Source organism: Cheilinus undulatus, linkage group 8 (genome assembly GCF_018320785.1).
Source record: "Cheilinus undulatus linkage group 8, ASM1832078v1, whole genome shotgun sequence".
Classification (NCBI taxonomy): domain Eukaryota; kingdom Metazoa; phylum Chordata; class Actinopteri; order Labriformes; family Labridae; genus Cheilinus; species Cheilinus undulatus.
Genome location: NC_054872.1, coordinates 24,763,744 through 24,789,372, shown reverse-complemented (window position 1 = coordinate 24,789,372; position 25,629 = coordinate 24,763,744). Strand labels below are relative to the sequence as shown.

General features: G+C 40.2%; 3 protein-coding genes across 4 annotated transcripts in view; 1 reads left to right on the top strand and 2 right to left on the bottom strand.

The window, feature by feature from the left end:
- Positions 1–792: 792 nt before the first annotated feature.
- smg9 (SMG9 nonsense mediated mRNA decay factor) lies at positions 793–10,484 on the bottom strand. Its single transcript, XM_041793358.1, has 13 exons — positions 9,962–10,484; positions 9,792–9,866; positions 9,192–9,426; positions 8,975–9,072; positions 8,725–8,837; positions 5,313–5,424; positions 5,051–5,146; positions 3,599–3,684; positions 3,037–3,143; positions 2,834–2,941; positions 2,504–2,629; positions 2,273–2,417; positions 793–1,325 (listed from the first exon to the last, which is right to left on the bottom strand). Exons 1-13 carry the CDS (start codon positions 10,106–10,108, stop codon positions 1,247–1,249), a joined length of 1,527 nt encoding a protein of 508 aa, XP_041649292.1. The 5' UTR covers positions 10,109–10,484; the 3' UTR covers positions 793–1,246.
- A 267-nt stretch (positions 10,485–10,751) lies between these two features.
- On the top strand, positions 10,752–18,716 carry si:dkey-79d12.4 (zinc finger protein 91). Its single transcript, XM_041793359.1, has 2 exons — positions 10,752–11,076; positions 14,435–18,716. Exon 2 carries the CDS (start codon positions 14,875–14,877, stop codon positions 16,243–16,245), a length of 1,371 nt encoding a protein of 456 aa, XP_041649293.1. The 5' UTR covers positions 10,752–11,076; positions 14,435–14,874; the 3' UTR covers positions 16,246–18,716.
- Positions 18,717–18,765: 49 nt separating this feature from the next.
- kcnn4 (potassium intermediate/small conductance calcium-activated channel, subfamily N, member 4) overlaps positions 18,766–25,629 on the bottom strand; it is a 36,863-nt gene continuing 29,999 nt past the window's right edge. For both annotated transcript variants that reach the window (XM_041793356.1, XM_041793357.1), the window contains 2 exons: positions 21,652–21,818; positions 18,766–21,555 (listed from right to left, as the gene is read on the bottom strand). In XM_041793356.1, the coding sequence (XP_041649290.1) occupies positions 21,552–21,555; positions 21,652–21,818 (171 nt within the window). In that variant the 3' untranslated portion in view covers positions 18,766–21,551. The remainder of the gene's footprint in view (positions 21,556–21,651; positions 21,819–25,629) is intronic.

The window sequence follows — 25,629 nt, the reverse complement described above, 5'->3', positions numbered from 1 at the left end:
GGTATAAAACGGTGAATTCAGTTTGACATTCCTCATTCCTGTTCAAAATGGTAAAACGTGGAGAGTTCACTGAAAATGAAAGAGTCCGCATTAAAGGTGCAGTGTGTAAAACTGAATATCAACATCTAGAAGTGGGTTCTAGATTGCATTTCTCTGCTGGAAACTGTGGCAACCAGTTGAATTTAATGTGTATCTGTAATGTGAATACTATACAGTACAATACAATTACTTTGTTTATCCTTTTTAACCTCCATGTTACCATGGAAACATGTAAAAATCCAAGATGGCGGCATCCATGGAGGGGACCCTCCCTATGTTTGAATTAAAGGTTTATTCTGAGTTGTTTTTTCAAAATAGCTATTTTTGAATTTAGATGACTAAACACTTATTTAGATAGATCATCTTAGAAATGTTTTGTTTTATTTTACCAAGTTTGTTCAGCTAAATGCTACTAGGTTAAATATTACACACTGCACCTTTAAAGCACTTCATGATGCTGGATGGTCTCTGAGACAAATATGACAGGTGGTCTAATAAATTTGTTAAGCACTGTACATCTTTTTGTGACTGATTTTGAAAAATCAGGGCCCAAAAAACCTAATAGACTTGAGCTAATGTGTTGTTACCTTTTAAAATCACAGCTCCCGATGCATTAATTTGGGTGGCACAAGGCCAATGACTTCCTCTGTGGGGCATAATTATCCAAAACAGTATGATTTAAAATTAGTCTTGGACATGTTAAAAGAACTTTTGTGATGAAAAGCTCCCTGAATATGTAGAACCACACAACAATAATTTTTACTTAACTTTATTTTTGATTAACTCACAACTTTTTAATTGATTGTTAAAAGAAAGAAACAAAAAGGAACTTAAGAGGGTTACATTTTCATCTTGGTGTGCATCAAAACTGAATTTACAACATCATGTACACCTTACATTTGCCTTAAAATGCAGACAACTCACTGTTTCTCACCACCGTGTAGCTGAAGGTTGCAGCTTAGTTTAACTGATAGTCAACTTTATGACATCATCAGTTCCTCTGTTTTCAATCCCGCCAGAGTCTGCAAAAGACGATGTCGCCTCGCTTTTACACCTGACTCTTCACTGACTGACCAGGCTTCCTGTCCCTCGTGCAGGATGCACATGGTGCTCTCCGCTTTGAGGGTCACGTCCTCTTTTTGAGACCGGAGTATGGGACATCAGAGCTTTCAGAGCTGTTTCACGTATCAACAGTTCAGCCGAGGTGTTAGCTGAGCAGGCGGCTGTATTCAGAGAGAGCTGATGACTTTTTCACACCGTCCCAGATACGAGCCGCGTAGTGGAACCTATAAAACACAAAAAATCAGTAAAAAATAGAAACTGTAATCAGCTTGTTAATCAGTAAGTTTTAACGCTTTTCTGAATGTGCTCTACTTGTAGGTGTGTTATGGATCGAGATGATGGTAAACATCTTTGTCAGACAACAGACGATGACTGCAAAAAGTTGCAGTGATTGAACTGTAACTATATTTATTTATTAGGGATGTCAAGGATGAACTTTTTTAACCATTCTTGATTGTAGAATTCCTTCGTTTAATTACAATTAATCACATTGTTTTTTTTTTTTATCAAGTTTTAGAATTCCACTAATTTGCATTTAAAACTGCTTTTGGATCAGTTTGGATTTTCTCCTGTCTCACACTAAGAGTAATTGACTTCCTGTTTGGATACAGACTGACTTTATGGGTAGATCAAGGATTTCACAATGGAAAGGTTGCTTCGCACATCTATTTCTCAGGACAAGTGCGAGGGCAAGGTATCCAGCAAACATTTCAAGAAAACACCTGCACACTGTCCAAAGAAAAGGGATATTTACTTGCAACGTTACAGTACTAGACCTGCATCAGACTAACATACTGTTTGCCTAATGAAGGTTGAATTAGGCCAGCCACTTTAAAGGGGGTGAATATTTATGCAGTCACTTATTTTACATTACATATTTTTTTAACAACATTACTTTGTAGCAATCTGTTTTCACTTTGGCATTAATTATGTTTGTGGGTTTTTTTCTGTAAAAAAAGCCAAATTATATTGACTATGATTTGTTTATAAAACCAATAAAAGGGTAAAACATCTAAGGGGATGAATACATGGTACAGGCAGAGTAAATGTTGGTCTTCGGTTAAAAAAAACACACTATTTTTTGTGGCAATTTGCCATTTTTAAATATTAAAAATAAAAGCATAAAATTAGAATAAGAAATAGTGTTGGAAGAAAAGGGAGTGATGTTTACCAGTTCTTTTCAGTGAGGATGGTGTGAGACAGCTGACAGCGGGGCATGGCCAGAATTTGGCTGCGGAGTTTTGAAACCATAGTGGAGAAGGAAGGGTGTCCTTTATAGCCCGGGAGCAGAGAAAAAAGCGGGTATGTTCCTGACCCTAAAAATGAGAGTTGGGTCAATTCCAGTTTCACAATAACGAAGACAACTTAGTTTTGTCTAATGAATGGACGATTTCTCTCTAACCTGCTTTTGCCAGACTATCATCCCCATCACTCTCCTGCACTGGGAGGAGGAACATGTTGACTTCAGTTGTCAGAAAGTCCTGCCTCAGGCCGGGGAAGATATTGCAGTCAAGCATGGATAAGGTGCCTAAAAACACACGTTAAAGGATGACTACAAAGATGAAACGAGCATAGTCTGGAGGAACTATTTCAATAAACATATCTCTAAAAGCAACTATAACGAATTCTAAGCAAACTACACCAATTCCCAAGCTTGTTTGCCCTTAAAAAATCCAAGAAATCCAAAAATCCACATTTGTGTATGTACTAGAAAACATCAAGCATTTTCAACCTTTGTATTTGAGATGAGAAAAGGCCATTAATTTATCCACCACCATATGCATGTTCTTCAGATTCCTTGGGCAGAAATCATCCCGTCTGGATTTATTCTGGAGGAACACTGACAGAAGGAGATTAGAGAGGAGATACTTAAATATTGACTTTAGAAACCTGCTTGGTTTATAAGATTGTTTGTTTCTGGGATTAAAAAGTCACCTATATGAGGATAGTACTCTGCTCCATCATCAACGCCTGAAGAACCGGTGCTGTCATGGCTGGCAGATGGAGTGGAAGGTTTCAACATCTCTGCAGTCTGAAGAAACCTATTCAGAGACATTGCTCCCATGTAATACCAGAACTGCATTCACGAAAGTATAGCTATAAAGGAAGTGCAGCAGATTCTGCGAGTTCTCAACTGTACTTCAAATTAATGAAAGAACTTTCTTTTGTGTGGGAATCTTGACCAGGTAACATCCTGCATCAAAGTATCCACACATGTATGGTGACTACATAGCCAGTCACTCTCAACTGGTCTGGCTTTATCCACATTTTTGCCTCACAGGACCAACAGAAAGCAGAACATTATTGAGCTAATGAAAAAGCAGAAGACAAATATCCTCTCAAGATACAAGACGAAATGCTCTACATTCCTGTGTGAGGAGGAACCTTTCAGTGACTGTCAGAATCTTCCTGACTGATACATGTTTATCTATCTCTCCAACAAAGCTATGTTTACAGAAAAGTACAGAAACATTTGTATATATAAGAAAAAACCTACCTGTACAGGTTTAAGTCAGTGAACCAGTCTTGTACCACAATGACGACGTGACACACTGTAAACAGGAAGGCAGCGATCTGAAGAGACTGTGGAGGGATTAAACAGAAAGTAGAGGCATAAATTTTGTCCAAATACTGGCATGCAACAAATTCACTGAAGTGAACTGAAAGTAAGTCCACATGTGAGTAGGTAAAGAAAAACAAAGGGATCAAGAGACAATGCTGTCTTTTGTTCTCTATATGTCTGTAATTGATATTAATATTGGAATTATTTATTTGTACTACTTTTTAACCCAGTTTCAACACTTTTTCTGCCCATTTTTGCTACACCTTTTCTCTTTTGACGAGTTATGTTAAGATACTACTAAAACAGGCTGTTTGGGTGCTGGTTTAGCTCAGTTAGTGAAGTAAGTGCCCATATACAGAGGCCAAAGTCCTCAGTGTGCTAGTAGTGGGATCGATTCCCAGTCTAGGCACTGTTTGATGCATGGCTTTGCTATTTCTTCCCCCATATGTCCCTTCTCCCTGTAGCTGTCATATCCCAACAACGGTAAAAAGCCCCAAAAATCCTTAAAAGACATTTCTGGTATGACTTTCAATATAAGTAAAAAAGTAAAAGTAAAAGTCATGTAACAACAGAAGACCTTTGTTTTTGTGTGAAGTGTTTGTTAGGAAAAAAAGGTGTTTATCCTTGGATTTAATGAACCCCAACAGAGCTACGATCAATGGTGAGTTTATGGAGTTACAGCAGTTCCTTTGACCACCAATCATGGCCAAACCAGGAGCCATGGGCTGAACTGCAGCTTTGAGCAGTTGTTTAAGTTTTTGTAATGGAGATTGAAATCACTCTGTGCTGTGCTCTGGATAAGTGAGTCAGTCCATTCCAGCACACAGACTTTGTTTAATGTTACCGTTATTTGCAGACACAAAACCAAAAGATTTGAAAACACCTTAGACCAATTGCTGTGGCGCAATTCACCTTTATTTTAAACATTGAAACTGGCTCTGACACGAAGAAGAAGCAGTGCTGTTTGGCCAGTGAGTGTGTAGGTCTGTCTCTTTTCTCTAGAGTCAAATCAAAACGTAGATGATCGGGTCTCAGTATGAGCTGCTGTCTGTCATAAATCTGTCATGTTTTAGGCTACTTTTATTTGAAAGCTGGAAGGTTGAGATATTGGTGGCACTGGTTTTGCCTCATGTGTACACCACAACCAAATGTCTAAACCAGTGATGACGTATTTCAAAGCAATACAGGTGACTGATTAACTGCACAACATTTTCTTTTCTTTGGCTTGTAAACAATCAGACTTGCAACCAGTGGAGTTGCCCCTTCACTGAACAGTAAAAAAGAACAGGCACTTTAAAATCTGCTTTACTTTCTAACCCTGTTTGTACATGTAGTCTTTGCATCCTAGATACAATGGATAACAGCATCTATAGGTCAACCACTGACCTGCATCTCGACATATGTGTGTGGGAGGTTGTACTCCGGAGGCAACTTGCGATCATTGTTGATGAGGTGATCCAGGATAGACGGGCTGAGCACTGGCTAAAGAAACAAATCAGGATTTTACAGTAAAATCTGACTTCCTTCTATTCCAATGAGAGCTTTCAATTTACATATCTTCTTAATGTTTTACATAATTAAAGCAGAAGGAAATACAGCAGATGAAGAGAGAGAAGATCTTACTTTAATAATGGTGGGTTTATCTTACCTGTGTGTCCAAGAAAATAACTCTCTCTTGTGTGATAAAGAAATCAATGCCTGTGCTCTGGTTTCCTCCTCTTTCTTTGATTTCTGGAGTTTGGGCTCTGAATACATAACCTCTGTGAAAACAGACAGCATGCTTATTCCAAACAAGGAACACAACGCTTCAAACACTGATTTAATTTATTTAGTCGGTCTCTAACTGGGTTAGAGTCAGGTTACAAATGTCAAGAGAACATAAACTGTGGACAACATTGTTCTCCACAATCTGAAAGTTGAAAATTGAAAACACTGGACTTCAGGCATCATGGATTCTGTGCCTTTTTGGTCGTCCTACAGAAAAATGGGCTTTGATTTACAAATGAAATTCAACATTTACTTTCATCTGAAAACAAGACTTTGGAGCACTGAGCAACGGTCAAGTTCTTTTTCTTCTTAGCCCAGGTGAGACGTTGGTGATAACCTCTGTGGCTCAGGAGTGGTTTGACACCAAACACATGACACTTGTAGTCCATTTCCTGGACCTATCTGTGTGTGGTGGCTCTAGATCAGTGGTTCTCAACTGGTCCAGCCTCAGGACCCACCAGTCTGTCTTATGACAGATCGCAACCCAAGTTTCCTAAAAAATTTCAATAACGTACGCTTACTTAATTGAATATGTTGCAGTTTGGAACATGATTGCTGCTCTGTGACCCACTTTTGGGTCCTGACCCACCAGTTGAGAACCACTGCCCAAGATCACTGACTCCAGCCTCACTTTACTTCTTGTGAAGCTCCCCTAAGTTCTTGAATCTGCTTCTTTTGACAGCCCTCTGAAGGCTGCACTCATTCCTGTCGCTTCTGCACCTTTTCTTAACACACTTTCCCCCTCCACTTAACTTCCCGTGAATATACTTTGATACAGACTCTGAGAACAGCCTGCCCTTTCAGCAGTGACCTTCTGGACAATAGTCAAGTCAGCAGTCTTCCCCATGATTGCAGTTGTACAGTCATCGATGAAACTATTGGCACCCCTGGAATTTTTCCAGAAAATACACCATTTCTCCCAGAAATTGTTGAAATTACAAATGTTTTTGGTATACACATGTTTATTTCCTTCATGTGCATTGGAACACCACAAAAATTTTGAAGAAAAAAGACAAAATTGACATAATTTTACACAAAACTCAACAAATGGGCCAAACAAAATAATTGGCACCCTTGAAAAACTGTGGGTAAATCATTTTATTTCAAGCATGTGATGCTCATTTAAACTCACATGTGGCAGTAACAGGTGCTGGTAATCTAGAAATCACACCTGAAGCCAGTTAGAATGTCTAAAAGTTGACTCAGCCTTTGTGTTGTGTGCCTGTGTGTGTCACACCAAGCACAGAGAAGAGAAAGGGGAGCCGAGAATTGTCTGAGGACTTAAGAAGCAAAACTGTGGAAAAATATGAACAATCTCAAGGTTTCAGGACCATTTCCAGAGATCTTGACATTCCTTTGTGTAATATAATCAAGAAGTTTATGACCCATGGAGCTGTGGCTAGTCTTTCTGGACGTGGATGGAAGAGAAAAACTGACAAAAGAATGCAACGCAGGATAGTTGGAATGGTGGATAAACATCCTCAGTCAACTGTCACACAAATTCAGGCTGTCCTGCAGACTCAGGGTGCAAAAATGTCAGCTTGGACCATACGTCGTCATCTGAATGAGATGAAGCGCAATGGCAAGAGACCGAGGAGAACCCCACTGCTGACAAAGAGACATAAAAAAGCCAGACTGGACTTTGCACAAATGTACCTGAGTAAGCCTCAATCCTTCTGGGAGAACATTTTGTGGACAGATGAGACTAAGGTAGAGCTTTTTGGAAAAGCATGTAATTCCACTGTTTACAGAAAACAGAATGAAGCCTACAAAGAAAAGAACACAGTACCTACAGTCAAACATGGTGGAGGTTCAAGGATGTTTTGGGGTTGTTTTGCTGCCTCTGGCACTGGGTGCCTTGACTGTGTGCAAGGAATCATTAAATCTGGAGACTTTCAAAAAACTTTGGGCTGCAATGTAGGGCCTAGTGTCAGAAAGCTGGGTCTGTGTCAGAGGTCATGGGTGTTCCAGCAGGACAATGACCCCAAACATACCTCCAAAAGCACCAAGAAAGGGTTGGAGACAAAGCTGGAGAGTTATGAAGTGGCCAGCAATGAGTCCAGATCTAAATCCCTTTGAACACCTATGAAGAGATCTCTAAACTGCTGTTGCAAGAAGCACCCTTCAAATCTGAGAGACCTGGAGCAGTTTGCAGAAGAAGAGTGGTCCAAAATTCCAACTGCGAGGTGTAAGAAGCTTGTTGATGGTTATAGGAAGACATTGGTTTCAATTCTTTTTTCCGAGGTTGTGCAACCAAATATTAAGTTGAGGGTGCCAATTATTTTGTCCGGCCCATTTGTTGAGTTTTGTGTAAAATTATGTCAATTTAGCCTTTTTTCTTTGGATTTTTTTGTGTTGTTCCAATGCACATAAATGAAATAAACACATCTATACCAAAAACATTTATGATTACAACAATTTCTGGGAGAAATGGTGTATTTTCTGGAAAAATTCCAGGGGTGCCAATACTTTCGTCCATGACTGTACGTACTGAACCAGAGTGAGAGAATGAAGGCTCAGGAAACCTTTTTGAATGGGATTCTCCACAATATTCTAATATTTTGAGATAATGGACTTTTGATGTCTGTGAGCTGTAAGCTGTATTCATCAAGCTTAAAGCAAAGAAAGTATTAAAATGTTTCACTTTATATGTCATAATTCTAGAAAATACAGATATGTATCTTTCTAAAGTAAATCACAGGGAAAATGAACTTTTACATGATGTCCTATTATTTTGAGTACATGAGTATATGAAAGGAAAGAGAAGATGAGGAGTTGAGGGGGTTTCATCAACTGTTATTAGATAAGATAAGGGGTTGAATAGTTTTTTTCTATGGTAAATGAAATATCCGGCATACATCACACAGAGAACTTATTCAGAGTAACATGCAAACAAAGCCTTTCATTGTGTGCTATGAATCATGAATCTGTGTGGGTGTAGACGTGTTGTGTGTTTAATTTTGTTTTGATAAAAGGAAGGATGTTGAGGTCAATGTTATTTCATTGTAAGAAATATCATCGTGGTTCTTATGGTATTATAACAAGACAAAATATTTTGTTCAGTCTCTGGTATTGCTTTTTGTTAAAGAGCATCTCCGTCCACTTACTACAAAGCAACTTTTCTCTTATCTTGACCTATCCAATCATATGTTAGCTTTTCTTCTTTTGCCTAACACTTGCCAAAGTCCAATATTAAATTCAATTTGTCTTATAAGTAACGGAAAATAACATTTACACATAGCTGGGCTGTTTAAAACCCTGATTTCATGGATTTGTGCGCTATCTAACTTTACCTTTGATCTTCATCAGGAGTGTTTGCAGATAAAAGTGACATGACTGTAGATTTCCCTGCCCCCTGCAGGCCAAGGACTCCAACTACCAACATGTCTGTTTGATCCCGCAGATACTGCAATGCAGTAAAATGTTAATGTTGTTTACATGGAGATATTGATATAGACTGAGTCAAGTCAACTTAGTAAATTACTCAGTAAATTAAAACCATGATCAGATCACTTCATATGAAGACTCTTCACATGAACTCACCTCCATGGCACTGTCACACCAGTTCATCTGGTCATCCACTAGCTTGATGCTGTGCTTCATCTTCTCCGGGGGGAGGAGTTTAGACTGGCCAACCATAGCTGGAAATCAAATCAGAAGACTTAGGGTTGACTTCTAGAGGCTGATTATTTGTCAAAATCACCACATCACACATTTACAGAAGAAATAAAAAGTTGCAGGGCAGTCTACAGTAACTCACGGTCCACAGCACTGCTAGATGCAGAAGCGCCCATCCCTCTGTTCTGGATCTGGTATACAGGTTGGGTGGGTCGCTGCCCTTCTTTCTCCATCTTGGAGGCTCCAGGACCAGAGGTCTGAGCTGACGCCTCAGGAGGGGTCCCTGGTTTCCCAGCATCATCCCTGGCTTTCATTAGCATGATGGGCTTCTCAAGGACAGGAGGTCCACTGATAGGCGGATTCTGTGATTGTTTAGCCTTAAAAAGGATCCAACCACCACACAGGTTAATAGTAACAAAAGCTAAGGTCTGGGGGTGCTCATAAAATGTTGATTGTAATTACTTCTGTTCATCATGTTACCCTCATTCATGTCATACACCTCTCTGTAAGGAGTCATGAAGTAGTGACACAGTCACCAGGAAAATCTGTCCAGAGCTCTGATATTTGGAATTGGCAACACAATAACTTCACTACACAAATAAGGACAATGATGAGTAGCCTTTTGCTATTTTGTCCCATCCTTGCAATCCACATCTACTTTTCCCGCTACCCCATATCAGCATTATAAATGTCAACAAATTCAATACTTCTATTGAGATGAATCACTGAACAGGGGACAAACCCTTTCTCCGGGGGGTTTGGCGAGAATGATAGGGGTCTTCTGAATAAGAGGGCCTGGTGGATCCTCGCTTCCATCCTGAACAAATTAAAAGTGAGTCACTATTGTGAGCAGACTAAACCAAAAGAAAAAAAAAAAATCACTTTGTTGACGGGAGTATGAGAGCGTCTTACTCTTCGTTCTCTCGGCTGGTATTCTCGGTCCCGGCTCGGACCAGAAAGATTTTGCCCCGGAGGTCCAACATCTCGGTCTCCTCGGCGCCTTCTCCTCCGGCGTCCCTGGCCGTACATCCCGGGCTGACTGTGCCCAGACTCAGACATGTTTCTACCGCAGACTCACTACGATAGGACTGGTGTCAACAGAGAACTAGCTAACGACTGACAGCCAGTTCTTTATAAGCTGGCTAAAAAACGGTCAGTGTCACAGGAGTATCCATGATACAAGAAAACAACCTTTAAGCTAGAAAGTTTGTAAACTAAATTCCTGTCGAGGTAGACGTTATTTAGTTTAGACAGCTTCAAATTCAGCCCAAAGAACAAGTCAGTGGTTTATGTTGGCTAACGCTTTCCGCTAAGAGGCTTGTCAAACTACGCAGCGTTACCCGGTAAATTACATCGTTTGAAGTGTCGTGGAATATCAACGTACTAGAAAAACCGCCGCCCGTCTAAGATTCAGTGCATTCCAAATCTAACGAATCTCGTTCGTCTGGTAAATGATGCCGCAAGGAAACATCATTGCGGCTAATAGTTCCGCAGTGACATGTAGAGAAATTGGAAAACGAATTACTCTCTCACAAAAATCACCAATTTCCCAAAGGGCACAACGTTTTAACAGGGGCTCATTTTCTAAGTGCCTGTCGTTGCAGTGCATTACACCATAGTATTTTAAAAGGAAATTTCCTTAGTCAACGAACGTTTTGAGCGAGGGACCACCTTGCATTCCGGGAGATGTAGGCAAATCATTTCCGTTGAAAACTGATACAGGGTTGACGCCATCACTAACATGATAACATCTTAAAATGTGAAACCTTAAGGATATTTATGGGTTTTTTTTGGAAATTTTCTGTATCGTTTATATATTCTCGCTATCTGAGAAGTGGGTGTGTTTCAGACAGACCCCGGAAAGTGGCCGTCATGAGACCAAACACTCAGTTTATTAACGTCATGTACAAGTTAGCTAGCTATTTGTTTTTAAATGATGCATTGTAGCCGACATGGGACAACAACCGTCTTGTAATTTGGAGGCAGCAAATAATTTTGGCCTACGTGCGGCAATTCTTGTGGAAAAGGTAGGTGAATGTTGGTAATGTAGGTAAAATGTTATGTATTGCTGTCATTACAAGACTTAAAAGCAATGTTCATCACTAAAACGGTTACTTTAGTGATGTGTGCTTGTTTAAAAAATAAGCCATCATCATAAAATGTTTAAGACAGACCAAAGTACTTTATATGTATGCATATTCTGAATCTACCACATATTTCGGCGTAAACCTAGCACAGAAAGTAAGGAGTGTTTGGTGTTTGGTAGATTTCTTTGACATTAAATCTTATAGCGTTGAAAAGTCTTGTTATTTCCCTTTCAAACGGTGTCATATTTGTAAGGATCATGCATGTGTGGGATGAGCTGCAGAGCTGGGTATTTGGGTTTTGCTCATGAAAAATTAGCCATATCTTCTCAGCCAATGCCAAACGACGTATTCTGCCATTGACTCTTGTCTGGTTTTGTTTGGTGGATTTGGTGATTGAAATCTAAAGAAACAACACATGATGGCAATTTAAAAAGTTATTCATTTAACAAACAGGTGCTTCAGTAGCGTGTTGAAGAGTCATGCACAGCCATAACAGCCTGGCACCTCCTCCTCCTGCTGGTCACCAGCCTGGTCACACACTGCTGTGGGATGGCATCCCATTCTTCAACCAGCATTTGTCGCAAGTCAGCCAATGCGGTTATGTTGGTCACTCTGGCATGAACAGCAAGCCCAAGCTGATCCCACAAGTGTTCAATGGGGCTATGTTCAGGACTGCTGGCGGGCCATTCCATCCTCTCCACTCCCAAATTCTGGAGGTAGTCTCTGATAAACTTCGCTCTGTAGGGGCAAGCAATGTCATCTTGGAGAAAGGAGTTCCATCCCAGACTGTGGAGATATGGGATTGCCACTGGTTAAATGCAGTCATGGCAGGGCCCCTGACAGCCCTGTGGAGATTGACTGTGTTTAGTCTGTTCCTGATTGTCTGAGCAGAGACCCGTTAGCCTTATTGTCCTGCATACCTTGACTGCAAATCTGTAGAAGACAGCCTACAGTTCCTAAGTGCTGACAGGGTGAGGAAACGGTCTTCTCAGAGCGTCATTTTCTTGGGATGCCCTTCGTGGCCCTTCTCTGACATCCCTCATTACATGAAACTTGACCTTCAGTTTGGAGATGGTGCTAGAGCTCACTCCAAAAAATGCCACAACTTGGTTTTGTGAAACACCAGCTATTGCCCTATTGCACAGGCCCTATCATTCAAACTTTGCTTGCTGATTCTTGGAGCAGACACTTACTGACCACTGTAGCAGGGCCCGCTCTCACAGGTGCTGACTGGCACCTGATTGTCAGCGCGATGATGGATAAGAGCAATCGAACAAACAATGCCAGCCCCTCCCTTTTCTGGGGGAATGTATTCCATAAAAGTGAACACCAGTCAATGGAGAAGATTGGTTCATAATGGATATAAAAGCTTAAAATATGAAAACTGTACAGTCAAATGGTTATTGAGAGCCAAAATCCAATGGCCAGTGAGATAAACATATATTGTAGGCCATTTATGAAAAAATACTTGCATCGTAACAATATGAAATACACAAAATTATACATGTACATGAGTGTGGGTTCAGGCTCCCTCAGTCAACTGGACAACCAGGCCCATCTTGTGAGTGGAGATGTCAGAAACTGTCATCACAAACCTTATGTGTGTTGGATCTTAACACTTAAATGTGGTTAATAAGTTAGTTTATGTGTGGAAAAAAAGCTGTTAACAGGCAAACAGCATACATCTATTGCTGTTACAGAGCAAATCCTAGCTGAAAGTCATTAAGAACACATCACTGGTCTAAATTTGCCTGCTGTAGTCGTCTCTGCTCTCAGCCAAAGACACAGAACTATTCATTGACTCTCTTTCATCATTAGAGAAGAACAAAACATGCCTTAAATTATGGCTTTTATTGTTTAAGACAAGGGCTTGTTTTCCCCCAGATAGGGGCTTTGTCACACTGGAAAGCAAGAAGTGAGGTTGAACAAGAATTAATAGCAACAGCAAGATATGTTTAAAATTGGCAGAGAAGATTTCGTACATTTTTATGGGCACAACCCACATTTGCAGCTCTTCTTTTCATCCCACAAATGCATGTTCCTTAAAAGTTAGGCACAATTTTAAAGGGGGAAAAAAGAGTCTTTCAAATAGTATAAGATTTATTGCCAAGAAGAATTGTTATAAGTTATAACAAAGAAATGCTCTACCGAATACACATTTCTTTACTTTTTGTGCTAAGTTTAGAACTTTCTTCCACGTGGGGAGGGCCAACCAAACCTAGGGGCGGTGCTCACTCCCCACATGACATCATGAGGGGAAAATCTGAGAACAGAGGGGGTAGGGAATGGATTTTTCTGATTCTTGGGGGGGATTGTGGATAGGCCAGGGGCACATATTTTTGTTAGAAAAGCCTGAAAAAGAGTATTTTGCATAATATGTACCTTTAACATAACAGCAAAATCACCAAGAAACTTCTGTCTTTTTAAATTTAGGTTTGCAAAAGTGAAAGGTACCAGTGAGAATCCCCTGAACATCAGCCGGCTTCAGATGACTGAAAAGCTGGAAAATAGTGTTGACTGGTTAAGGGCAGCACTTAATGAATTCATGTTAAAGCTCCTGTGAGGAACTTCGGGCAGTGATTTCAGACATTTGAATAACTTTCGATCTTCTTGCTAACGGTCACATTTTCTTTCACAAGTAATTAAAACAAGTTACAATTTATTTAAACTGACAAATGTTATTTAAACAACTGTTGGATATTACATGTGGTCTGCTTTCCTTTGTACAGTATGTTCTCAATTTGTGGTACTCTGCAATATGTAGGCTTTCTCCTAACAGGTGATGAATGCATCATGTCTATCGAAATCCTGATTTATATCTATGTAACAAATAAAGCTACTTCACAATCCTTACAATAAAGCCCTGTGTAGTGCAGAAGTACGCCAGCCAGCCAGGAGGTGCAGTCATTTCCAAAGAGTCGTCATGTTCCAAAGAATTCTGATTAAGTACCCACTCTGATGCCCCATTGGTAGATGAAACTAGAAACATAATAAAGCAACTTTAGGGTACCCATCTACTGGACAAAATTTAATACAACACCCTCTTGGGAGCCCTCAAAAAGTGGTTCATTGGGACAAAATGCAGTAAAGTGGGCAAAACGAGACAAATGAGGATGCCCTCCCACTGGTCAGAACATGAAAAACGCCATTTAGGATGCCCTTCTTATGGTTAAAAAGTAGTATGGGAATATCTGTACCTTAAGTCTTAAAAAGGGGGATCCTCTTTGGGTCTAATGTTCTGTCAAATATATGATTTTCAAATACATCTTAAATGTTTCTGTCTTTTGCTTTATTGCAGACCACCCAGAGCTTAGCTTGACCAGCTTCCTATGCCTGAAGACTTGAGCAGTGATGAGGAGAAAAGCAGAATAATAATGCACACCCAGAGGGTAAATGTTGGGAATGTGGCAAAATAAAAATCAGCTCAATAGCATGCTGGATTTCACACTCACAAAAGCTACAGCATAAAAGCCTCCTTCCACATCTGCAAGACTACTTCCCAAAACCTCACATCCCTCTTTTCACTCCTGGACAATGCACACTTGCCAGCAGTCTGTCAGTGACATGTAGGACCTGAATAATCATGCAGGGGCCCATTGCAAGGGCAAGGGCTCAGAGCAATTTCAAGAAGCTCCCTCTTTGATTTCTGTGCTCAAAAATTAGAATAGTGGCAACTTTTACAATCAAGTGCCAACACTTTGAAGCACAGAATCAATACTGCATGTGTCTTTGTCAGAGATGAGGCATCGAAAAAGAGTCAGGATGAAGCCTGAGGTATCTGGAAACAGTGTGGAGTATATAGTGGGTGAAGATGATGATATGGATTCAAGTAGCTCAGAGCTAGAGGATAAAGGGAGGAAATGGTCTAAACCTGTTGGAAACTGTAGAGATGATCCAGAATCTGACAGTGGCTCAAGTTCAACTGATGACTCCAGTGACTCTTCTCATGATCTGCAACCTAAACCAACCCCTGCTATCCTTAATAAAAATAAAAACTCCATCTGTGAAACTTGTGGCAGAGGCCCCTTTCGGTCACTTAAACTGCATTTACTGCACTGCAGTGGTGTGAGACTGGAATATCAATGTTTCCTTTGTAAGGAGTTTTTTATGACTGAGAAGTCGCTAAATGAACATTACATGTCTTTGTATTCCTGCAACATCTGTGGACAAGTTTTCTCCCATGAGAGCATGTACAGTCAGCACCGATGCCCCAAAAGAAGCAAACCCCCTTTGGTCCTGTTTTGTGCTGAGACAATGCCACAAGTGTGTAACATATGCAAATCTTTTTTCACTTCTGAGAGAACTTTACAAAACCACGTCAACAGGGTTCACATGTCAGTGGTGCGTACCAAAGTGTGTGTTCTTCTCAAGCCATCACCTGTGACAGATAAGAAGGTTATGCCAGTAGCTCAGACAGCCACTCTGAATGCTTTCAACCAGGTTGTAAATGGAAAGCTTTATGATGGCCAAGCTTCAGCTTCAAGCCGATCAACCCCCTCCTTTCACCCTGGTCCACCTCATGCTGTAAGTGACACTGGTCAAAGTCTTCCTCTCACAGCACTCCAACCGGACACAGCTCCATCTCCTGCAGCCTCTGGTCCAGTCTCCCCACAGTCGCCCACTATTTTAGCCATGTTTGAAAACGACAGCAAGGACATGGCTTTGTTGAAACGCATGAACACAGGCTGGCGCTCCAAAGCCCCTCTTACTTGCAGGCAGTGTGGCGCCATCTTCCGACAGCCTTCCCTCATCATCACCCACCGCTACTTGCACCAAGGCCGCCGCTTACATCGATGCCAGTGTGGCAGAAGCTTCAAGCACCGTCTACACCTCCTGAGGCATTGTGTTCAGCACGCAGAAAGTATGAGCTATATCTGTGTGAGCTGTGGAGAGACTTTCATTGGAGCAACAGTTTTAGCCAGACACATAAAAGGCAAGTCCAGGAAGAAGTCAGGCTCTGGACGTACATGGAAATGTAAAGTAAAAGGAAAATGCAGAATGCCTTTTAAATGTGACTGTGGACAACTGTTTTTTAGACCTTCTGCTTTCATATGGCACCAACTTAAAAACAGGATGAAAACAAAATCTTTGAAAAAGTGCTTAAAATGACAAACATATCTCTGCTTTATTCAAAGTTTAAAATTCTCCTTTCTGACTTTGCTCACTGCACTATAAATCAAGTAAAGTCAAAAAGGAGTCATCACATTTGTCCTGTGTTTGTTAAAGTTTTGGATTACCATCAACAAAACCAAATAAACAGACATCAGTTCTTAATGGGTTTTAATTATTAGCATGTCCAAGAGAGCTGTTGAAGTTCTTTTACTGTGTGCAAAAATACAAAACAAACAAGGTCAAAGCTATTTTCTCATTTGACATTGTATGTAAATATTTTATATTTTCCATAAAAAGCTCCAGTTTATCCTCCAGAGGAGAGAGAGTCCAGTTTCACACTTTTGTGTCTCACAAAGTGCTTTCATGACAGTGCGGCCTGTTTTATTTTTTAATTTTTAATTGATTTATTTTTTTATTTAAATTTGGCTTCCCTACAGTTGATATAGATTTTTACTCCTGGGTCAATTGAGAAGTCTTTTAAAGTGGAAAATAGCCTCTGACTTTTATATGGTTGTCTTTGGACTTTAGGACTTAAATTTCAACTGTCTTCAAAATGGTAGTCTTCTTAATTTGTATCCAGTAGATGGAGCTGTTGGGTTACTAAAAACATCATCACCAGGCATCTCACACTCAGTTATTTTCAGAACAGGTGTAAACTGGTGGATAATAAACGAAAATACAGACATGCATTTATGCTGATATACCATTCACACCCGAGGACTTCTAACGTGAAATAAAGTTTTGACTGAAAATACTTACATGATCTTTAGTTTCTTCTCTATGCAGAGCATCAAGACACATAATTCCATTCATAACTCAACAGGCAGGGTTAGGGAAAAAGCAAAGCAATGACAAATCATTAGACATTATATAATATTCACAAATTATAATAGCAAAATCATCTTGGCAATCATTAGCTGAAACATCTACTTGTGAAACTGAAGACTTAAGAGGTTTTTATAAATATGGAGGCCCTTGGGGGACATGGGTTTTCAAAAAAACAAGTGCACATCAGAAACTTATGCCTGATCATGAGAACATTTCTGATGTTGATAGTAAAGATTTTACAGTTCATGATAACAGCCTAGGGTAGGTAGAAGATCTTTTTTGTGTACATATGAACGTTTTGCATGCACATGTGAAAGTCATAGATACAATACTGTGCTGAGGTTTTGGGCATGTGGGGCACTAAGGATTCCTCACAGGCCAGATGTGTCACAACCTGGGGATGGATAGGGGAGTGGGGGGCTGCCAGAGTCAAGTTCAACACATGTCAACATACACCTGTGTCATTGGCAGCTAAGGTCAAGCTCAACAACATTTCTTTAGTCCAGGCCTCTTCTTTCCTTGTGATACGCCCGGACACCTTTGGCAGTTTTTGTGCTTTCTGGCCTCCACAGCATGACCAGGGGCTCATGGCTACCCTATCACCCACTAGGACAGTAGCCAAGGCCAAGTTTACCTGCCACATCTGCACCTAACTCTGCTCTAATGTGTAGAATTTGCTTTTCTCCCCCACCAAATTATTCTCTCATGCCTCTGGAAGCATGCAAGGACGTCCAGAGCATGACTGGGTTTGTGTCAGTCCTCATTTCTGCCTGATAGTGCCTTCACGCAGCTTACTTGCCAAATCTGCACCTTATTGCATCCTCAGTTTTTGGCCCAAACATGCTTAAAACTTCAGCATTGTATCTATGGCTCACAGAGATGGCAAACGACCGTCAAGCTAATCCTAAGAAATGGCAGAAACTATATAATACACACAAATTTTCTTGATCTTTGCTTGATTTCTGTTGTAGAGTCCTGACAGCAGATAAGCGATGTAACATGACTTGGCATAATTGTTTTTTTTCCCATTCCTATTTACCTCTCTTTTGCTCACATTGAGTTGAGTGAGGAACAAGGAAAGAGGTAGATGACAAGGCATCAGGAGTGTCAGACAGGATTTTTTTCTGGATTTTCTTTCCTTTACCTAAATCAACAGAGCTTGTGAGCTTGCTTTACAAAGTGGAGACAGTTGTGCATTAATAATTGCCATATCCATGGTTGAAATGTTATGATCTGACTTGTGTCAACCCCCTTTAACCCTTTGTAAACACTGCATTGCACTATTAGCACTTTAAAAAGTTTGACTGTAAACTGATAATATTACAGATGTATTGAAAACAAAAGACTTTTGCTTGTAATTTCACAGTGTGGTTAGACTACTATTACTTCTACCCCTGGTGTATGTTGAAGCACAAAGAATAGCAAGTGCAAGCAAGTTAAAGCTCAGTCATTCAAAGAGGAAGTAATATGGGAACACAATCTAGAAATGCCATGGTCTTGAAGAATGGAACAACATTCCTCCCACAAAACTCCAGCAACTGGTCTTACTTGCGAGATGTTTACAGACTGTTGTCAAAAGAGGGGGAGCGACACAGTGGTAAACATGGCCCTGTCCCTACTTTTTCAGATTGTTGCTGCCCTCAAACTAAAAATGAGCTAATATTTTTCATGAAATGGTAAAATGTCTGTTTCAACAGCTGATATGTTATTTATGTTCTATAGTGAATAAAATATGGGTTAATGAGATGTGTACATCATTGCTTTCTGTTTTATTTACTTTTTTCACAATGCCTCAATTTTTTGGAAATTGGGTTTAATTATGATAACTTACAGACCTTTGTGACTGCTAAGCCATGCTACTGCTAGCTCATTAATGCTTGTTATCATGTTGGTTGGTGCTCTTTGTTTGGTTTTATTTCGTCTGCATAAAACAGCTCCTGTTCTCTGCTTGGTGACACACACATACCTCTCCTCTCCTCTCGCTGGGCGAGTATGGAAGTATCTTAACAAATTAAGGAAGCATGGGAGATTGCAGACATAAGGCCAGATTTTAAACAGTAAAGTAATTATGACTTCACAGTGGTGATTCTACAAACACAGAACCTCACAGAAACCCACGCAGTCAAATGTTACTTCAGGAGGAAAACAAATATGAAAGACTATCAACGTCATTTACTGAACAAAGGTATTCAGGTTGGCATCTGCTCTACTCGCTCTTATTGGCTGTGGTTAGAGGGGTCTGGATGCAGACTGTTCATCTGTGATGGTGACTCGTACAGGCCGCTCATCTGAGACGTATATCTCAGAAAGGAAGTGCCAAATTTTGCTGGTACAATATATTTCCAGTGTAAGATTTCCTTTTTAATACAAAATTCTTATCATAATCAAATAACCAGTAACCACATTGCAAACATTAAAGACAATGTAACATTTCATAAATTAAAAAGAGAAAAAGATCAGTCTAATCCAAGATTAAATTGTGTATTGACACCTTTCAGAGGTGGTTACATGAATGGTGGCTAGCTGTAACTTTGTAAAGCTAGCATAGCTATGCTAGCTACGTAATTAACGTTTCTACATAAGCCAATGTAGCTAAGTTAGCTTTATTAAAGTGAACTTTTGCAAATATAGCTAAAGCTAACATAGCTTTGTAGATATCAGATCTACATAGCTGCTTTGTGAGCTTAGCTTTAGCTATGTTTGCAATGTAGCATCTGGGCTACGTAGCTCCGTTATCTAGAGCTAAGTTAATTTTAGCAGTGTGAGCTCAAGCATATGTAATTAAAGCTAATTTAGCTACATAGATAACGTATCTACTTAGCTTTAAAGGCTGCCTTGTAAGCTTAGCTTTAGTTTTGTAACTATCTTAGCTATGCTACTCTGTTATTTAGAGCTAAATAAGCTTTAGCATTGTGAGCTTTAGCAAATGAAATTACAGCTAACGTAGCTACGTAGATAACGTGTCTATGTAGCTTAGATAGCTGATTTGTGTACCTAGCTTTAACTACACTAGCTAGCTATCTTAACCAAGTAGCCATTTTAGCTACATAGCACCATCATCTAGAGTTAAGGTAACTTTAGCACCATGAGCTTCAGCAAATGTAACTAAAGCTAATGTATCTACGTAGATACATCATCTACATCGCTTACATAGCTGCTTTGTGAGCTTAGCTTTAGCTAGGTTAGCTAAGTAGCTCCATTATCTTTCTAACTTACGCAGCAATATGAGCTACTCTTGCTGGGTTAGTATGTTTTCATGGAGGATGAGCCTTTTTCCTGTAGCAGATTGTAATCTCGGCTTTATCAAAGATAATGTAATTATGTTTTGCAGGTCAGGTTTTAAAAAATGCTAACCCCTAACTTAACCCTAAACCCTAAAAGGATGTTTAATTTTATTTCTAAAGTTTTAGCATGAATTTCTATTCTTAGATATACAGTGTCTCAGATGAATGATCTGTGAGAGTGGCTGTCAGAGATGAATGGTCTGCAGCAAGACTGTCTTGGGCTATTGCAGGTATTCTGTCAAAGGCAGCTAAACCTGGAATCAAATACATCAGACATGTTTTATTCATGATTTTGAATCAGGGAGACTCTGACTCCATCTGGACTAGTAAAATAATAACATTGACATATAATCAGTTGTAACAAGCTTTGAATTGCCATGTACCTCTGATCATCTAGTTTGTAGCCAGCCTATGCAGATGATTTAAGTGCACAGTTCGGCAAAAATAACAGATATTGAATATCATGCAGCCCACGACTAACATCATAGTCTCACCTTTTCACATAAACAGATCCTAAACATGTACTTATTCAGAAAAAAAAAAAACTCTTGTTGGCCCGGCATCATTCACTCTCACCCTGGGTAAAAGGTTGCTGACATTTATTGTCATATTTTTTTAAATGAAAATAATACTGTGCAATAACCTCTTTCTAATATTTGCCACATAGTTTTCTGTGTGCACCTGAAACGTTTTCTTTCCTGCCTATGTCCCCTTTAGATCTCCATACATAACATTGATTTGATTAACACTGTAAAATATTGTGAAAGATGAAAAATAAAATTAACAAGTTAATAATATGCATCTTATTCCACAGGAATAGGGCAGTGAAGGAATCCATCAATGAAACCTTACACATAGCATTTAAAATAAGAATCTCCACAGTCCTGGTTTGAGATTAATTCACTTCTTTGTTCACCCTCACAAATCGAACAAGATGCATTGTGATCCTCCCACTGAGAAGAAGACTGGAGGGCTTACTTTGTCTGTATAGTTTTACAGCTATGAGTCATTGTGCAGTGCAGTCAGCACAGGGCCAGAAGATGAGATCTTTAGTAGGTATGCCAGTCCTCCAAGTGGTTCAGCATGTTAACAGTCTGGAGCAGCGCTGGGTGGAGAGCATTTGCCTTCTCCCTTATAGATGAAAACACCAAAGACAAGTATTTGTCTCTGTTAAAAGTGTATGAAGCCATGTCACCTGTAAAAAAAAAAATCAAGGAAGAATAGATTATTTTTCGCAGCAGCCACGCTCTACCACATCCTGCACGGTGTTGTTCTAAGCCTTGCTGTTTACCTGATCTCAGGGTTGCGGTGACGTAGGACATGAAACAGCAGCTCAGAGGTTTGCTGGAAGCAGCGACTCAACTCGTCCAACTTCTGCTCCATAGAGAGGATCCGCTGCTCCAGCTCCCGATAAGAGTTATTCCAATTGGCACTGAGGTCACACATGATCATCTGCATCTGTTGGAAACAGACGAGCAATGCAGATAGAAAGATTATTGAAACAACAAAGGAAAAAAAACCCTGAAAGGCTGACCAAATACAGCCATAAACCTGTCTAGTGTTACTGGAATTACTGCAGACACATTTTAAGTTGATGCTGCAGATTCATAGGAAAGACTTGGAAAATCTGTCTCTCACTGACGGACTGACTCACAGACAGATTGTTTTATTGTGTGTGTGTGATGTTTCAAGCCAACTCACTGGGAGAGACTCTGAAAAGCACATCATAATTGCCAACTTCTGCAGTGTTTTGCTGCTTTTTATCTCTCTGCAACTTGTAATTTTCTTGAAACAGTTGCACTGAATTGAGATGACTGGTCAGATATTTAATTTCACACAGCATGTTCTACTTTGACGTCCTACCAAGTCTGAAGTCAGCCTGAATAATGAAGGGCTTATTTCTTTATATATGTACTGTAAATATATATGCAAGTATTGATCTTAAAGCTCCCATGAAGCTCCTTTTGGTCTGTACTGATTTCAGTGCCCACAAGGGACAAAGCTATACACTGGTCTTGCTGATCTTGTCCATTTCATCTATAAGAATAGCAAATACCCTAGACCAGTGGGTTTCAATCTTTTTTCCACTGAGCCCCCCATTTAAATGTGTAAGTAGAGCTGCGGCTCCCAGGACCCACACAAAAAAAAGTGACTTATTGCTGTCAAAAATAAAAATCAATTTGAATTGTTTTCATTGTTTAAAGTCAAACAAAATAGGCCAAAACGCAATTGCTATAGCTATACCAAAAGACCTTTGTGTAAACCATTCATATGGAATTTGCCATGATTTTAGATAGCCTGAGTGAACCTAATTTCAATAACTTAAGAGCAGACAGGCCCTCATGCCCCCCTGAAATCTCTAGCATCCCCCAAAGAGGGTCTCAGACTGCAGGTTAGGAACCAAGGCCCTAGGCCATGCTTACTCACCCCCTTTTTCAACCCCCTTTTCAGCCCATAAGGTGTGGGCTTTGCCATTTTTTAACAGACTGACTGCGCCCTTATGCAGACTTTCAATAACCTGACACGCCAGATGGATTTGTTTTTACCTTTGATAGACAGCGTTTGGGAAAAGACATAGCCTTTGAAAAAAAACACAGAGGGTGATTGGATGAACGTTTGGTCTGTCACATCTTTACGGGCCAATCAGAGCAACAAAACACATGATGTCGCTGCTACCGAGGTGCGTATGCGCCGAGGAATAAACTCCATACAGAACTGCATAATGCGAACCATGGCGACTATAGACATGTCAGTACATGACTTTCGTCGTTTCTGAAAAGAAAACAACCCACTGCTTTTCTTTGTTCTTCTTTCAATGAAGAAATTTCATCAAGTTCTGATTAAACTGGCGCTTTAGCAGTATCCATGCTAATCTCTTCCACCATAGATGCACTGGCCTCTTCTCACTGCTCGCTTACGTCACGACTCTGCTGCGCCAGAAAGTATATTGGCATTTTACATTGGCACCAGTTAAGAACCAGTACACCCAAGAAATCTTCTGAGAGGTATCAAGGACAATTGGAACAACGGTGTGGTGTGCAAATCAACAAAGACAGACACACTGCCAATTATAGTAGTAAGAATCCCTATAAATACTGAAATCAGTGTTTTTAGGTAACTTTAGAGTCTGATTCTGGTTCAAGTGGCTTAAGAATGTATGGCTGGACAGGTCCAATAGAGCAGCCACATGAACCCTTCATAGTCACATAGTAAAAGTTTTAAACAGTAGGTGAGTCTTTCCCACAAGTGGGTGCGGTTTTGGGGCATTCAAAGAAAACTTCCACTGTATCCCAGATCAAAGATTAATGCTTCTTTAAAAAAAAAAAAAAAAAAAAAAAAAGGATAGATTTTGTTTTTTTTCCAACACTGAAGTCTGGCCTGATGGTACATTATAGTAACCTGACATGCCAGATGGATGTGTGAAACTCATCCATCTGGAAAACCTCAGATAGACAGCGTTTGCTACCAAGGAATAAACTCCATACAGAACTGAATAATGTGAACCATGTCGACTATAGACATATCAGTACACAACTTTTGTTGTTTTTGAAAAGAAAACAACTCACTGCTGTTCTTGGTTCTTCTTCTAACAAAGAAATTACATCAAGTTCTGATAAAACGGACACTTTAGCAGCATCCACGCTAATCTCTTCTGCCACAGAAGCACTGGCCCTTTCTCGCTGCTTTCTTACGTCACGACTCTGCCGCACCCGAAAGTACTGCCCCTCGATGCTGATTCGTCCTGTCACCTTTCTAGCCCAAACTGTTCAGACGGGAGCTTTGCGAGATGGTTTGGCTAGTGAGAAACATGGAAACAGGCGGATCCATCTGCTTTGCAAGGTTAGACTTTCAAGCCATTGCATGTCTTACTTCAGCCTCAGTAATCTACTTACTTTAACTTAAATCACTTGGGTAAAATGCCTAACTTCTAAACCTCTGAACTTAAAACAAAAAGTAAGGCAATTTGTGTTTGGTACATTATTTCTTTGTTGTAACAATGCTTCTTGGTAATAAATCTTATACCGTTGGAAAGCCTGTTTATTATCCTTTTAAATGATGCCACATTTGTAAGTATCATGCATTTGTGGGATGAACAGCAGAACTGAGTATGTGGGTTGCGGCCATGAAAAATGTGCCAAATCTTCTCTGCCAATGTGAAACAGCTTATCTTGCTGTTGCTATTGACTCTTTGTTTGAGCTTCTGGTACCCCCAGGTGCTGCCAATCAGGTGCCTGATTGGCAGTACCTGTGAGCATGGGCCCTGCTACAGTGGTCAGTAGATGTCTGCTTCAAGAATCGGCATGCCACATTTGACTGATCTGGATAGGGCCTGTTGGTTGGGCAACTTCAAGCTGGTGTTCCGCAAAACCAAGTTGCGGCATTGTTTGGAGTGAACCCTAGTACCATCTCCAAACTGAAGGCCAAATTCCATATAACGGGGAATGTCAGAGACAGGCCGCAAAGTGGGCGTCCCAAGAAGACAACACCCCAAGAATACTTTTTTCTCACCCTGTCAGCAAGAACTCTATCCTCCAAGATGACAACACTCGCCCCCACAGAGCGGGGTTTATCAGAGACTACCTCCAGAATTCGGGAGTGGAGAGGATGGAATGGCCTGCCAGCAGTCCTGACCTGAAGAATGGGATGCCATCCCACAGCAGTGTGTGACCAGGCTGGTGATCAGCATGAGGAGGAGGTGCCAGGCTGTTGTGGCTGTGTATGGTTTTACCACACGCTACTGAGGCTCCTGTTTGTTAAATGAATAAATTGTTAAATTGTCGATATGTCTTGTTTCTTCAAACTTCAGTCATCCAATCCACCACCAACAAACAAGAGTCAATGGCAGAATCAGCTGTTTGGCATTGGCAGAGAAGATGTGGCACATTTTCATGGGGGCAACCTAAATACTCAGCTCTGCTTCTCATCCCACAAATGCATGATCCTTACAAATGTGGCATCATTTAAAGGGTAATAAACAGGCTTTCCAACGGTATAAGATTTATTACCAAGAAGCACTGATAAAACAAAGAAATAACGTGCCAAACATAAATGGCCTTACTTTTTGTATTAAGTTTATTAACGGTAACATAAATCACTGCTGTTTCTTCTTTTAACTGCACTAATACTTATTTAATCTATTTACAATATTCAAATGATTTAAGTAATGTATTTATTAACTGTAGCTCAAATACTGTAAGAAGGCTCTGTGGTAAAATGCCTCACCTCATTTGCACACTTGCACTAGTAAACTATCTTCATCTACCTCATG

What these genes read in the sequence shown, in the direction of transcription:
- smg9 (XM_041793358.1), bottom strand. Translation starts at nt 10,108, where the DNA reads ATGTCTGAGTCTGGGCACAGTCAGCCCGGGATGTACGGCCAGGGACGC. An exon ending in ACCAGCCGAGAGAACGAAGA is followed by an intron (nt 9,867 to 9,961) that starts GTAAGACGCTCT and finishes TAATTTGTTCAG; the next exon opens with GATGGAAGCGAGGATCCACC. An exon ending in ACACATATGTCGAGATGCAG is followed by an intron (nt 3,685 to 5,050) that starts GTCAGTGGTTGA and finishes ATCCCTCCACAG; the next exon opens with TCTCTTCAGATCGCTGCCTT.
- si:dkey-79d12.4 (XM_041793359.1), top strand. Translation starts at nt 14,875, where the DNA reads ATGAGGCATCGAAAAAGAGTCAGGATGAAGCCTGAGGTATCTGGAAAC.